Source organism: Lissotriton vulgaris, chromosome 1_1 (genome assembly GCF_964263255.1).
Source record: "Lissotriton vulgaris chromosome 1_1, aLisVul1.2, whole genome shotgun sequence".
Taxonomy (NCBI): Eukaryota; Metazoa; Chordata; class Amphibia; order Caudata; family Salamandridae; genus Lissotriton; species Lissotriton vulgaris.
This window is the reverse complement of record NC_141685.1, coordinates 781,947,546-781,960,620: the sequence shown is the minus strand read 5'-3', so window position 1 is coordinate 781,960,620 and position 13,075 is coordinate 781,947,546. Positions and strand designations below refer to the sequence as shown.

At 40.8% G+C, this 13,075-nt stretch overlaps 1 protein-coding gene across 5 annotated transcripts in view; it reads right to left on the bottom strand.

The window, feature by feature from the left end:
• Window positions 1–9,297: 9,297 nt before the first annotated feature.
• The window catches only part of LOC147747817 (dimethylaniline monooxygenase [N-oxide-forming] 2-like), a 232,893-nt gene continuing 229,115 nt past the window's right edge, over window positions 9,298–13,075 (bottom strand). For all 5 annotated transcript variants that reach the window (XM_086956176.1, XM_086956198.1, XM_086956206.1 and 2 more), the window contains exon 9: window positions 9,298–12,794. In XM_086956176.1, the coding sequence (XP_086812302.1) occupies window positions 12,452–12,794 (343 nt within the window). In that variant the 3' untranslated portion in view covers window positions 9,298–12,451. The remainder of the gene's footprint in view (window positions 12,795–13,075) is intronic.

Genomic DNA, 13,075 nt, shown 5'->3' with positions numbered 1-13,075 from the left:
GCAATACTGGGGGAGATGGTTTGCCCACTTTTCTGGAAAAGGAAACGAGGGCAGAAGTTGCACGTTGGTAGAGCAATCTTCTATTTGCCATTGCCCTTTTCCATGATAATTTATCGTCTACGAGGATACCCAAATAGGGGTATTCCGTGACGCGTTCCAGTTTTGATTGGTCTATGCAAAGATGTTTCGAGCTTTTTACCTTGGGGCCTGATTGCATGACAAAGGTCTTGGTCTTATTGACCTTTAGCCCAAGTGAGAGCATGAAAGTGCAATATTTATCTAGCTGTTTCTGGAGTTGCACTAGGGTCCTAGCAAATATTACGGAGTCGTCCGCGTAGAGGAGAGCTGGTATCGGGCACTTATTGATGGTAGGTAGATCCCGGCTCCCCTCCAGCATGGCCGCTTCCAAGCCGTTAGTGTATAAATTAAATAAAAAGGGGGCGAGGACGCAGTCTTGTCTTACTCCACGATTTATTGGAAAAGATGGGGTCAACTCACCACCAGTGCCAAATCCTACGCGAGCCGATGCGCCAGTATAGAGCTCCCGCAAGAATTTGAGAAGAGGTGGGTCGACACCCAACTTGTCCAAAATAGACCAGAGCTTGGCGTGGATTACACAATCAAACGCCGCACTGAGGTCGACGTAGACCATGAAAAGGTTTCCCCGTTTAACTCCAGCATATTTCCCTATTAGAAGTGTTAGATTTAGTGCTTGCTCAACAGTGCCCAGTCCCTCCCGGAAACCGTACTGGAGGTCTGTTAAGATGTTTTTTTCTGTCGCCCAGTCCTGGAGGCGGTCCAAAATTAAGCGGCCCGCAACTTTACCTAGTGAATCCAGGAGGGATATGGGCCTGTAGCACGTAGGGTTGTTTCTCTCGCCTTTTTTAAAGATTGGGAGCAGTATGGAGGAAGACCAAGAGGCCAAGAGTCCTTCTTTTAATACAGCAGCGATTAGCTGGGTAATTACAGGCGACCACAACTCGATGTTAAAAAGAAATATATCTAGTGGTGCACCATCAGGACCAGGGGCTTTTCCGGCTTTTGAAGATGATAGTGCGCTTATAACTTCATCAAGAGAGAAGTTAAGGTCAATGGGATATTCCCCCTTCTCAGTGGGCTCGGGTACAAAATTTGGTTGAGTGACACTTTCTGCGATGGGGTCACTAAAGATTTTTGAAAAGTGAGACACCCACTCATCCGCAGACACAGCTACATCCAGATATTGATGGGAGCTACCCTCGCTCAGGAAGGGAGCTTTTACCGTTTGCCAGAATAGAACGCTGTCTTTTCTATTACAACTCTCGTGTAGTTGGGCCCATAAGTCATTCCTATGGTCTCTCCTACAGTTAAGCTGAGCCTGCTTATATTCCTGTCTTAGTTTAGCTATTTTTACTCGGTCCCTGATTGGATTATGTAGCTCTTTTTTTAAGGCGCTTAAAGCTTTCCTGCAAGCCGTATTGAACCAACCTGGCTCCTTGCAGCGGTCCTGCTTGCGAGGTCTAAAGAGGGCCTTCTGGATTACTTTCAGAATTTCCCCAAAACTGGTGATGATTTGCGCTGGGGAGGATGTCTCATTTAAACATGTGTTGATCCATGGGAGTGCGTTTGAGATCACAGTGGTTGTTGTTTCTACTGGTTCGATTCTTGACCATTTCACACAGTACCCATTATTTTTGGCCATGGACAGTGTTTCTTGCGCCAAAAGGCTTTTCTTAAAAGGTTGGGGGGCATTCAAAATTAGAGATAGTACTATTGTGTTGGGGAAGTGGTCTCCTGAGATTTCAGATCCTGTACTAAACTGTGAGACAGTACCCTTTAATGAATAGGAACATAATATAAAGTCTATGGTGCTAAAACAACCCCTTCCGTGAAAAGTAGGATTAAATTCCACGGGGGGGTCAGTAAGTTCGTTAGCAAAAGACAATTCCAAAGACATTAGACTACCATTAAAAGAATCACCTACAGGGGAGTGAGTAAAATGTGTCATAGGGCAGTCGTTTTCGTCTAGGAGGCCACATTCAGAATTCATGTAGTGTATTACGAGTCTGTAACCTCAGTTTGTTTGGTTACCGGCGCTGCCTTCAACGTGACAGTAAGACATATCGGTTTACCTTTTCTCACTTTGGCCACTTTATTGACCTTCAGCATCACATACGTACATCACCAGTTGGCTGTATTTCTTTAGTACTTCCGTCTTCACCACGTTTTCACTACTTGGCCCTTGTTACCTTGCCCTATATGTTGGTGAGCATGAACACACACAGACCACCATCACAAAATACACTTTTCGCTTCAGAATGGTTGTAATACTCATGACCTTTTTACTTCCTTGGGTTAATAGACCAGCACTGCCTTGTTTACTTTCTTTCTGAATATGCTGCATGAATATGGACCTTATGAAATCATATGTATGAAGTTTCAATTTGTTACACTTAGGTATGAAAATAGCGCATTTTTTGGTTTCATCTACAGTTAACCCCTGAAAAAGGGCACACTGATGCCCGAAATGCATTGGGAATACGTTGAATTTGGAATAAAATATGAATGATTTATGAATTTAACAATGATTTGAAAGGCTGGAAGACACCGACACCATTAAAAAATGTACTCAAGATCTTGGTAATAAGCTTCTTGTTTATTTAATCAGAGGAAAGAAATACTAAGCCAATTCAGGCTTCAACGCTGTGCCCTAAGGGACATCCCCTAATTAGGGGGTGCTTCAAGTTCATTGATCAGTTCAACACTCTACAGGACTGGAGAGTGATACCCCAGGAGCACGCTGCAATTTATTAACCCTAGGAATAATTCAAGCTGTGCGTGTTTTCACCACCTTTTTTGTCTTGTACTTTTTGTCCAGTCATTGAAAGACACAGCACGCCACTAGAAATTTGGAACAACAAGCAATCATGTCTTATGATAACATTTCGTAATTAACAGAACAAAAGGCAGATATCTTTGCCTTTACAGACACAGATGCCACGAAAGTCTATGCGCTGATCCAAGAAGACATACTCCCATTACCATCCAACAAAAATAAGGAAAGCCATGTCAAACAACTATTATACTTAACCAAATAGGAAACAAACCAAAGGCTACAAACCAGTACCCTCATTAGGTACCATCGTGTTCAACGGATCTCACGTGGTTTAAGGATTCCGCTCAAACCTTTATTATGCAAAAACAATTCAAAATTTGTAGAAAAATGGTATGCCATACTAAACAAGTGTTCTCTCAACCTTATACTGTTAATCATAGAGGAGCTATCTAACGTACTGGAAGAACTTGACACAAAAATAAACCAAATTAAATATGAGTTAAACAACATGCTAGAGGAGGATGAACAAAAATCCCTGAGGACATCAATTCACAACGTGAAAAATATACTCAAGACATCCATGCTCGTAAGATTCGTACATATAAAAGAGACACTATTGACTACAAATTCGGGGAGGTTTATACTTGGGCAGAAGTATATGCCCGCAGAGGCCAAAACAAACCTTACAATCCTAATTCAGAAACAGAAATATCGTCCTCAGATGGAGAAACCCATCCAGGAGCATCAACCTCAGAAAACATCACTGCAATCATACATGAGGATTTCCAAAATAGTACCACCCCTGCGGTTCATTTTTTAGAGGAAGGATCAAAAGATGTAAGCAACCCAGGAGGAGCCAAAAATCTCCCAAAAAAACCACCAATCGAGAATTTTCCACAAACTATCAGCAAGAAGAGCCGAAGCAAAAAATAGTGGACCAAGACAACTTAGTCATTAACATCTCCTCTCAACAATTGTCAACGTTTGAAATACTTACTTTACAAAAGGGACAGTCTTTTGTCCCTACTACATCCTCTAACCCCTTGGAACTTGAAATTAGTTTCTTCAAATGCATGAGGAATCTACGTTTAAGGAACTACTTTGAAAGCATTGTAATGATTGCAGATTCCACTGAAGATGTACTCCTTAAAGGACTAAGACCTAGAAGCACTTTCCTACCTCCCATCAGCCACAAGAGTTTAGATCTTTTCGAAAACATGGTAAAAAGGGATCTTGCAAGCTAAAATTTCAACACAAATCTAAACATTCCAACATGACTATGAAAGAAAAAGCAATCATTCGCAATCTTGCTAACAATCCCAACATAGTTTGTCGGAATGCAGATAAAGGAGGGGCCCTTGTTATTATGGACAGCCAATTCTACGTAGAGCAAGTCAACATGCATGTGTACGACACCAACACATATATGCCATTAGGATACAATCCCACCAATCAATTTGAATTAGAACTCAAGAACATCATCTCAAAAGCTGTGACAGGAGGGATTATTAAAAAAAAAGTTGAAAGATTCTTGATTCAAGCAAACCCGAAATTACCTACTATGTATATGTTACCCAAGGTACATAAAAACTTACAACAACCACCATTCAGACCTATCTTGTTGACTCGTGGCAGCATCCATGAACCCATTAGTAAATTTTTAGACAGAGACCTCCAGTCGTTTGTAAAAAAACATGAATATCTACATACATGACGCTACGGATTTCATTGGCAAAATCAGTCAATTAAGGTTCCAACCGGAAGAAGAAATTTGGTTATGCACAGCTGATGTAAGATCACTATATACATCAATACCACATGATTTGGGTATCGAAGCAGTGGAACATGTGTTATTGAGATCAGACATCAATACAGATCTACAGATTTTTCTAATAGAACTCCTACAGTGTACGCTTCATCAAAGTTATTTTAAATGGAACAATGAATGGTTTTTGCAACTCTCAGGTACCTCGATGGGAAACTGCGCAGCCCCAACATATGCGAATATTTTTATCATCGTTTTGAATAAAGCCAATTGTACACAATGAACCCTGGAAGACTAACAACAGAATCTTCTTAAGATATATCGATGACCTGTTCATAATTTGGTCAGGCAGCAAAGATGTATTACTTGCTTCACTTGCACAACTTAATAACATCGATGAACGAATACAGTTCACATATGAGACACATCAAAATTGCATTCAGTTTCTGGACGTTCAAATAGTACGTCATAACGATCACCTTCAGACCATAATATTTCGCAAGGAAACTGACAGGAACAGCATTCTACATTTTCAGAGTTTTCATAGACCCAACCTGAAATGCAACCTTCCATATTCACAATTTCTCAGAGTAAAGAGAATTGATTCTGATCCCACAGAAAGCACCAAACAAATCAAAGATATGATGACAATATTTGAAAAACGTGGATATTCGGTACAGGTGTTATAGAAAGCACTAGAAAGATGCAACAACCAAAAACTTGAAGATCTTTTAAAATCGAATATCAAAACACCACAAAACCGTATGGTGATCACCTCAAAGTATTCTACCATGAGCTCCCAATTTAAAAGAATTATTATGAAACATTGGCCGATTCTTACAGCTGAACCTGATTTTCACAACATCTATGCTCAACCACCAATGTTCGCCTACACTAGAGGTTCTAATCTCAAGTACATGCTAACCAAACCAGATCAGGCTCAAATAGTAACTTCCTATAAAGGCTTACAGCCTTGCTTAAATTGCAGCAACTGCAACAATGTCATCCGTGGAGCTACGATTAATCACCCCATGAAAGGCACACCGATTAAGCTACGTGTGAATGCTACTTGCAAATCAGTGAATGCTATTTACATGATCAAGTGTCCCTGCGGCCTCTGTTACGTGGGGAAAACCTCTCAAAAAATAAGAACACGTATTTTGGAACATAAAAGCAACATCCGCCTGAAGAACACCAAATCTGCATTGGCAGTTCATTTCACTGATCACAAACATAACATTTCTCAACTGAAATTCTTGATATTGGAAATTGTTGAAAAGAAAGAAGGAATTGACTTTAATGACAGACTTTTACAAAGAGAAAACTTTTGGATCCGGTACCTTAACATAATGCATCCTAATGGGCTTAACGACAGGATGGGATTCCTTTGTTACCTGTAATATACTTAATGATAAGTTGTATTATGCCTCAACATTATAATGACCAACATTGTCTTCATTGTTATATTGTTTTTTACTTTCGCTTCATTTGTGATCATTACATTGAGATTGTCCATTTACAGATTGCTTTACATCACCACTCACTTTTCCCTTTTACACACCACACTGTTGTGATTTAAACTTTAGTTTTTCTTTGTTGTTCACACTCTATTCTTCCTTTGATTTACCATCTTAAGATGACCACCGTTATTCATGTGGCTACGTGTGTCAGGATCCGACTTGTGCCTACCCAATAATGAACCAGAACCTACAAGTCCCAGAAAGCCTAGCGTGCACAAGGCAATGGAAGAGGGCATAAAACTCAGCGAGGCTGGGAGTACGATGCACGTGATTTTGTCTTTGTTGTGTAGGTTGGAGATTCGGAGGGGGAAGTTTTTCTCCCATGACAGTCTTCTGGAAGTAGCGTTTTCGCTTTCCGTAACCCGCGGCTGCGGGGTTACCTTAAACCTTTGGATTTGAGTTCGCGGAGGTGAGCTCCGCCATTAGTAGTCATCGCCGGTGAGTCAGGATTCGAATCAGGATTGCCTTACTCGGAGAGACGCCGGATTTCACCCTCTCGAGTACGGCTCTGTGTTTGGTTGTTTTGTAGCTTGGTTCCGACGCGAGAGACGCTGGATTTGCCCCCTCTCGTGTTCGGGAGTTTGTGGGGACTCTTTTCGGTACTCGGGGAGACGCCGGATTTCACCCTCTCGAGTGCGGGAGTGGAAGCACTAGTAGTTGAGTTCTTCCGACGGGAGAGACGCTGGATTTGCCCCCTTTCATAGTCGGAAAAGGTTTGGTGTAAACTATCTCAACATTGAGGGCACTGTGTAGTAAAGGGGTTCGAACCCAGGAAGACTCCACAGAAGAAAGGAAGAGGTATTCCGGGAATGACAAGTAATTCCTTCTTCTGAACCAGCGCCTGGTAAGAACAGTCGTTTCTAATGTGAAGTTGTCCTTTTGGCTAAAAGCTTAGTTTCTGGAATAAGAAGGAACATTAGAACGGTTCAGAGCAGTACTGTCATTTTAACGTTTTTGTTATGTTATGAATACCCAGTGACTTATGCAACAAATAAGACCTGAAGTAGAACTTATTCATAAATAAGGGACGGAGAATGCAGGGTATGTATGGAAACAGGTACAAGGGCCAATAGTCAGAGTCTAGGGAGGGAAGTAGATTAACTCCATGCCTGTTTCTTGTATTTCAGGAAACAATCCCCGCCGGTGAGAGAAATTATCTCATATGCTGTTACACGTAGAAGAGAGAGGTGCCTGAGACGAATCAGGTAGGAAAGGAGATCAGAGGGGAATCAAGCTTAGTGGATGAAGGGTAGGACTCTCCACTTACAGCGTATTCTTTGTGTTATTACAGATACCTCTTCTACAACCGTTTCCCGTCCCGGACCTTTTTTCCCTCGCCTGCTTACTATCGTGCTCGGTGGTATTTATTCCCAGAGCACGGAGAAAGCTGGAGGTGGACCCCATATAGCATCGCCCCGATCCTGAGGAGCTGTTGGACCATGACAACGTGACCATTCGAGTCCGCTTTTTATCTTGGTTTATTTACCCTTGAGTTCCTTCCAGCATAGATGGCCGCGGTCTTTCATTGCGGTCACGTGTTGTATCGAGTCCTCTTTTTATGAACATAGCCTCATGGTTACGCGTCTATCTGGGATTCTCCATGAGACAGAGAGTTGAGCAGCTGCCGCTTTCAACTTTTGTAAGTAATGCGGTGCGTTTATCCCGCCTGTAACCTTAGCGTAACGTATAATCTGATAATATTCATTCATCGATTCCGCCCTTTTTTATACTTCAGATACCTGTGACCATATTACGAGTCTGTAACCTCAGTTTGTTTGGTTACCGGCGCTGCCTTCAACGTGACAGTAAGACATACCGGTTTACCTTTTCTCACTTTGGCCGCTTTAATAACGTTCAGCATCACATAAGTACATCACCAGTTGGCTGTATTCCTTCACTACTTCCGTCTTCACCACGTTTTCACTACTTGGCCCTTGTTACCTTGCCCTATATGTTGGTGAGCATGAACACACACAGACCACCATCACAAAAAACACTTATCACTTCAGAATGGTTGTCATACTCATTACCTTTTTTCCTCCTTGGTTTAATGGACCAGCACTGCCCTGTTGACTTTCTTTCTGAATATGCTGCATGAATATGGACCTTATTGAAATCTGTAGTAACTTGGGTCCAAACTGAATGTAGCTTTTAAGTAGATTTATTGTACAAGATACATGTTGGAAGTACAATATCAATTAGCCCCACCAGGAGCGCCTGGCTAGGTGCTCAGCCCTAGTCCAACTGTGATGAATCAGGTCATAACATTCTAAATGACATCACATTTACAGAGTTCCACTGGTGGAGTAGAGGAAGACATGTAAACATATTTATTAAGATATTACATATCCTCCTTTCTTAAAAAGAAACACAAAGAAAGAAACTTAGGTAAGAAAATAACACACCACAGAAAAGCAAAGAGTGTGCAGAACCAAAAGTAAAACGTACAAAAGAGAAACAGAGAGAGCTGAAGAACCAGCAGTAAAAGTAAAGACAATAGAAGAGAGATGAGGAAGCATACTAAAACCCACTCAGCTGATTCAATTGTTTCAATGATACCCTCATCCAACAGTTCTTTTAACATATCCTTCAGTTCTTGTCTCACACTTATTGGGACACCTCTAATTTTTTGTTTAATGGGTGTGGCATTTTCTTTTAGAACAATTTTATGAGAGAAATTCTTTAATTTACCCAATTTGTCACTAAATACATTCTTGAAAGTATTTATCAATAACTTCTCCTTGTCATTACACTCATCATGGTTACCAGTAGTGGCAACCTGGTTATATAACATATCATCACATAAAGTCACAGGTTCCTTTGCTCTAGGATTCAAAATGATCCCTAACTTATACTGGTCACGCCACCCTAAGACATTAACTCCTCTCTTAGCAATGTATAGTTTAATGACCGCAGATCTATATTTGAAGAGAATATTCACTTCAAAATAACCTTCCACTTCGATTTGATTCCCTTCCAAACTAACTGCCATAATGTTAGGAGATATCAAATTCTCTAAACTCAACTGTTTTCCCAATTTCTCCAAAAAATATTGCTGGGTGATAATTGTCCAAGGAGATCCTGAATCTACCATCAAAACTATATCCACTCCACATATCTTAAAATCACTGTCAGGTGATTTCTTGATCTGATCTGGAAATCGCCAAAATAAATGTAGTAACTTGGGTCCAGACTGAAGGTAGCTTTTAAGTAGATTTATTGTACAAGATACATGTTGGAAGTACAATATCAATTAGCCCCACCATGAGCGCCTGGCTAGGTGCTCAGCCCTAGTCCAACTGTGATGAATCAGGTCATAACATTCTAAATGACATCACATTTACAGAGTTCCACTGGTGGAGTAGAGGAAGACATGTGAACATATTTATTAAGATATTACAAAATCATATGTATGAAGTTTGAATTTGTTACACTAAGGTATGTAAATAGCGCATTTTTTTGGTTTCATCTACAGTTAACCCCTGAAGAAGGGCACACAGATGCCTGAAATGCATCGGGAATACTTTGAATTTGGAATGAAATATGAATTATATATGAATTTAACAATGATTTGAAAGGCTGGAAGACACAGACATCATTAAAAAATGTACTCAAGATTTTGGTTATAAGCTTCTTGTTTATTTAATCAGAGGATAGAAATGCTAAGCCTATTCAGGCTTCAATGCTGTGCCCTAAGGGACATCCCCTGATCAGGGGGTGCTTCAAGTTCATTGATCAGTTCAACACTCTACAGACCTGGAGAGTGGGACCCCAGGAGCATGCTACAATGTATTAACCCTAGGAATAATTCAAGCTGTGCGTGTCTTCACCACGTTTTTTGTCTTGTACTTCATATAAAAGGACAATAAAAATATGTGAAAATGAAAGACCAGTAGAAATATACAAGCGCTAATTAGTCAATTTCCGAGTCCTAGGATGGCAAAGTACTTCTCGAGCATGGTTGCACATTCTGCATATATTTGCTGTTTTAGCGGCAGCGCAAAGTGTCTGTATTAAAGGCTTTGATAATTGATATTTCACATTACAAATTACAATATGAATTTGCCATTTTGCAACTTTTTCGTTTGCCTTAACATGAAAGTATAATTGTTTATATTATTTTTAACATCTTAATTGATTTCTATTGTTATGTTATTGTGTTATGGATTATTACTATTAAATAAATATATTATGTTATGTGCGGCATTCACAAAGGCCACTTGGTAGCCCAAGGCAAGTGACCACCAACCACTCAAATGAACAAACCGTATAATTAATATGTGCCCTGTACAATCAAACCCTTTGGAAAATGGGTTAGCCATCATATTGCTGAAATCTCACTTAGAAGTCATTTTATAACTTAGACCCATCCCACATTAGTGACAAACCTTTGATGTTCTTTATGAGTCAATTTGGATTTCGCCTATGCAGAAGTATTGTTTATTAGCAGCAGAGTTTATATTTTTTTTGTTTTGGAAGCAACTAGTTACACTGAGATGCTGAATCAATGTGTCATAACATGTAATCATTTGCTATCTGAAGCCAACAAGCCAAATTAAGGGGCATATGTCTAATAGAAGTGACATAGCGCGATGTTAGCCTGCTTGGCTTAACAGTGAGCTCCCGCACTTCTGAAACGCAGGACTGCACCATCTTTACAGCAATACAGTGTTTAGCTGCCAAGCGCCAATGCAGGCACCCTTGCACCATAGTGCAAGGCTGTCTGCGTTGAGGGAAAGATTGTTTATGTGCAGTGAGGTGTGCCTTCTTGCACATAAGAAATAGTGTTTTGTAACTTCAATGTGTGCTGCTCAATGCAGCACACATAGAAGTTGCAAAACATAATTGTCTTTATTGATTGAAGGGACACCTTCCTGCACATAAACTATCAACGGTGTTTTGCTATTTCTATGTGAGCTGCAAAATGCAGCACACATGGAAACAGCAAAAACAAGGAGAAATAAAGCATTTCTCCTCATTACACCAGGGTAAGACCAGGTTCCCCTGTTCCAAATGTTGGCACTGCCCCATATTTATGCCACCCTTGAAATATGGGGCAGCGTTAAAATCAATGGGTGCTGCGGTGGAATGCCCACTACCACACCCATTGCCCTCCTCCTTCACGCTAAGGATAGCGTGAAAGGGGTCTTATTTACAAGGCAGTGTGAAGCCATGTTAAGTGGCTTAACGCTGCCTTGTAATAAGGCAAAGCCCCTATCGCCACCACAAGGTCATGAAAAGTGGCGCTGTGGTAGCAATAGGGGCTTGTAAATATGCCCCTAAGTTTTATACATACAGGGGAGTATATGGATAGACATCCAAATTCAAATTTACAGAGACAAACATTTTTGTGAGAAAGTGGTCTTTCTATTTTGACGATATGACACAAATTGAGATTTTCATGTGCTACCTAAAAAGAAATGTGTTTTTTTCTCTGTAGTTGATTACATTGGCTGGTGTCTCCACAGCAGGCCTTTCTCAGTAAAAAACCTGTGTGACTGACATGGGGCCAGATGTACCACCAATTTTAGCTGTCGCAAACGGGAAATTGCCCGTTTGCGACAGCTAAAAATGGTTGTACAAACCCTATTATGACTCTCAGAATAGGGTTTGCGAGTCGCTATTAGAAAGGGGCGTGCCAAGGGCATCACTTTCTAATAGCGAGTCACACTGGTATGTACTTTTTGTGTTGCGACCGCAAATGCGGTGTCTAAACAATCGCAGTTGCCACCTACTTCAAGTTGGTGGCAAGCCAGATGCAAACACGAAGGGGTCCCCAGGGGACCCCTTCCCCTTTGTGAATGTATGCGAAAATATTTTTCCCACGGACCACTGCCTGACCTTGAAAAATAAAAAGAAAACTTTTCATTTCTTTATTTGAAACGCATCCCGTTTTCCTTTAAGGAAAACGGGCTGCATTAGAAAAAAAAGTTGCTTTCTTTAAAAAAGCAAACACAGACATAGTGATCCGTTGTCCACAGCAGGCCACCATCTCTGTGATGTGTGAGATTACTAAGGGGTTGCAAATTGCGACCTACTTCGTTAATATTAATGAGATGGGTCTTTTGCGAGCCCATTAGGAATTGCAAACAGTGTCTGAGTCACTGTTGTACTTTCCATTTTGCAAAGTATGAGTCACAAAATGTAATGGTCTTACATCTGGCCCATTATATGGACGGTGCGCTTTAGTAGGAGATCCAAACAGCTCTAGGGAAGTAAATGGACATTTAAATTATTGAGGAAGTAGCATTAAAATTACTTATTTAGACACAAAAAATAAGAGTGAATATAATAAAACAGCCTCTATACATTTGTGGATGGATTGAATATTAGAAATAATTTTCATGCTGTTTAGGTAAATATAAAAATTGAAGCAAACAAAGCAAGGAGACCGAGAAGTCCAAGCATGGTGGAAAGGGGAGACCTCTTGGTCTTCTTCACCACCCGCATCTTCATGGGTGTCACTACCCGGTCCCACTTGGTCAGGATGGCGTTCCGTGCTCCGTCCCATTTCCCTGGACCGGTCAGTCGGTACTGTGGTGATGTGCAAGCACTGAAGAAGATTTCCAGTGCCAGACTGGGATCATTCAGAAGGAGGTGGAAGAAACTGGGCTTGACGCCGATCTCTAAAGCAAGCTCGTCAATATATTCGATGAACTCGATCTGAAAGGCGTTTCCCTCGATGGTCCCATACCTTAATGAAAGAACACAGCATTTATTAAAAGCTAGAGACATTACTTGTCATTTCATATGAGAAACTCTAACTGGGGAGAATATGCCAGCTGCTCAGTCATAGGGTAGATATGTCTAGTTGGGTTCAGGGTAATAAAGGCAACCATACTCGCTCACTCTCACAAAGCCTTTTGCTTCAAACTCCTATTACCCAGATTAAGTCTCATTAAGATGACTGGGATTCCTTCAAATACTTTCACCTCTTCCCCATGTCACTGCAAAGTATAGAGTCTCATGCTATTG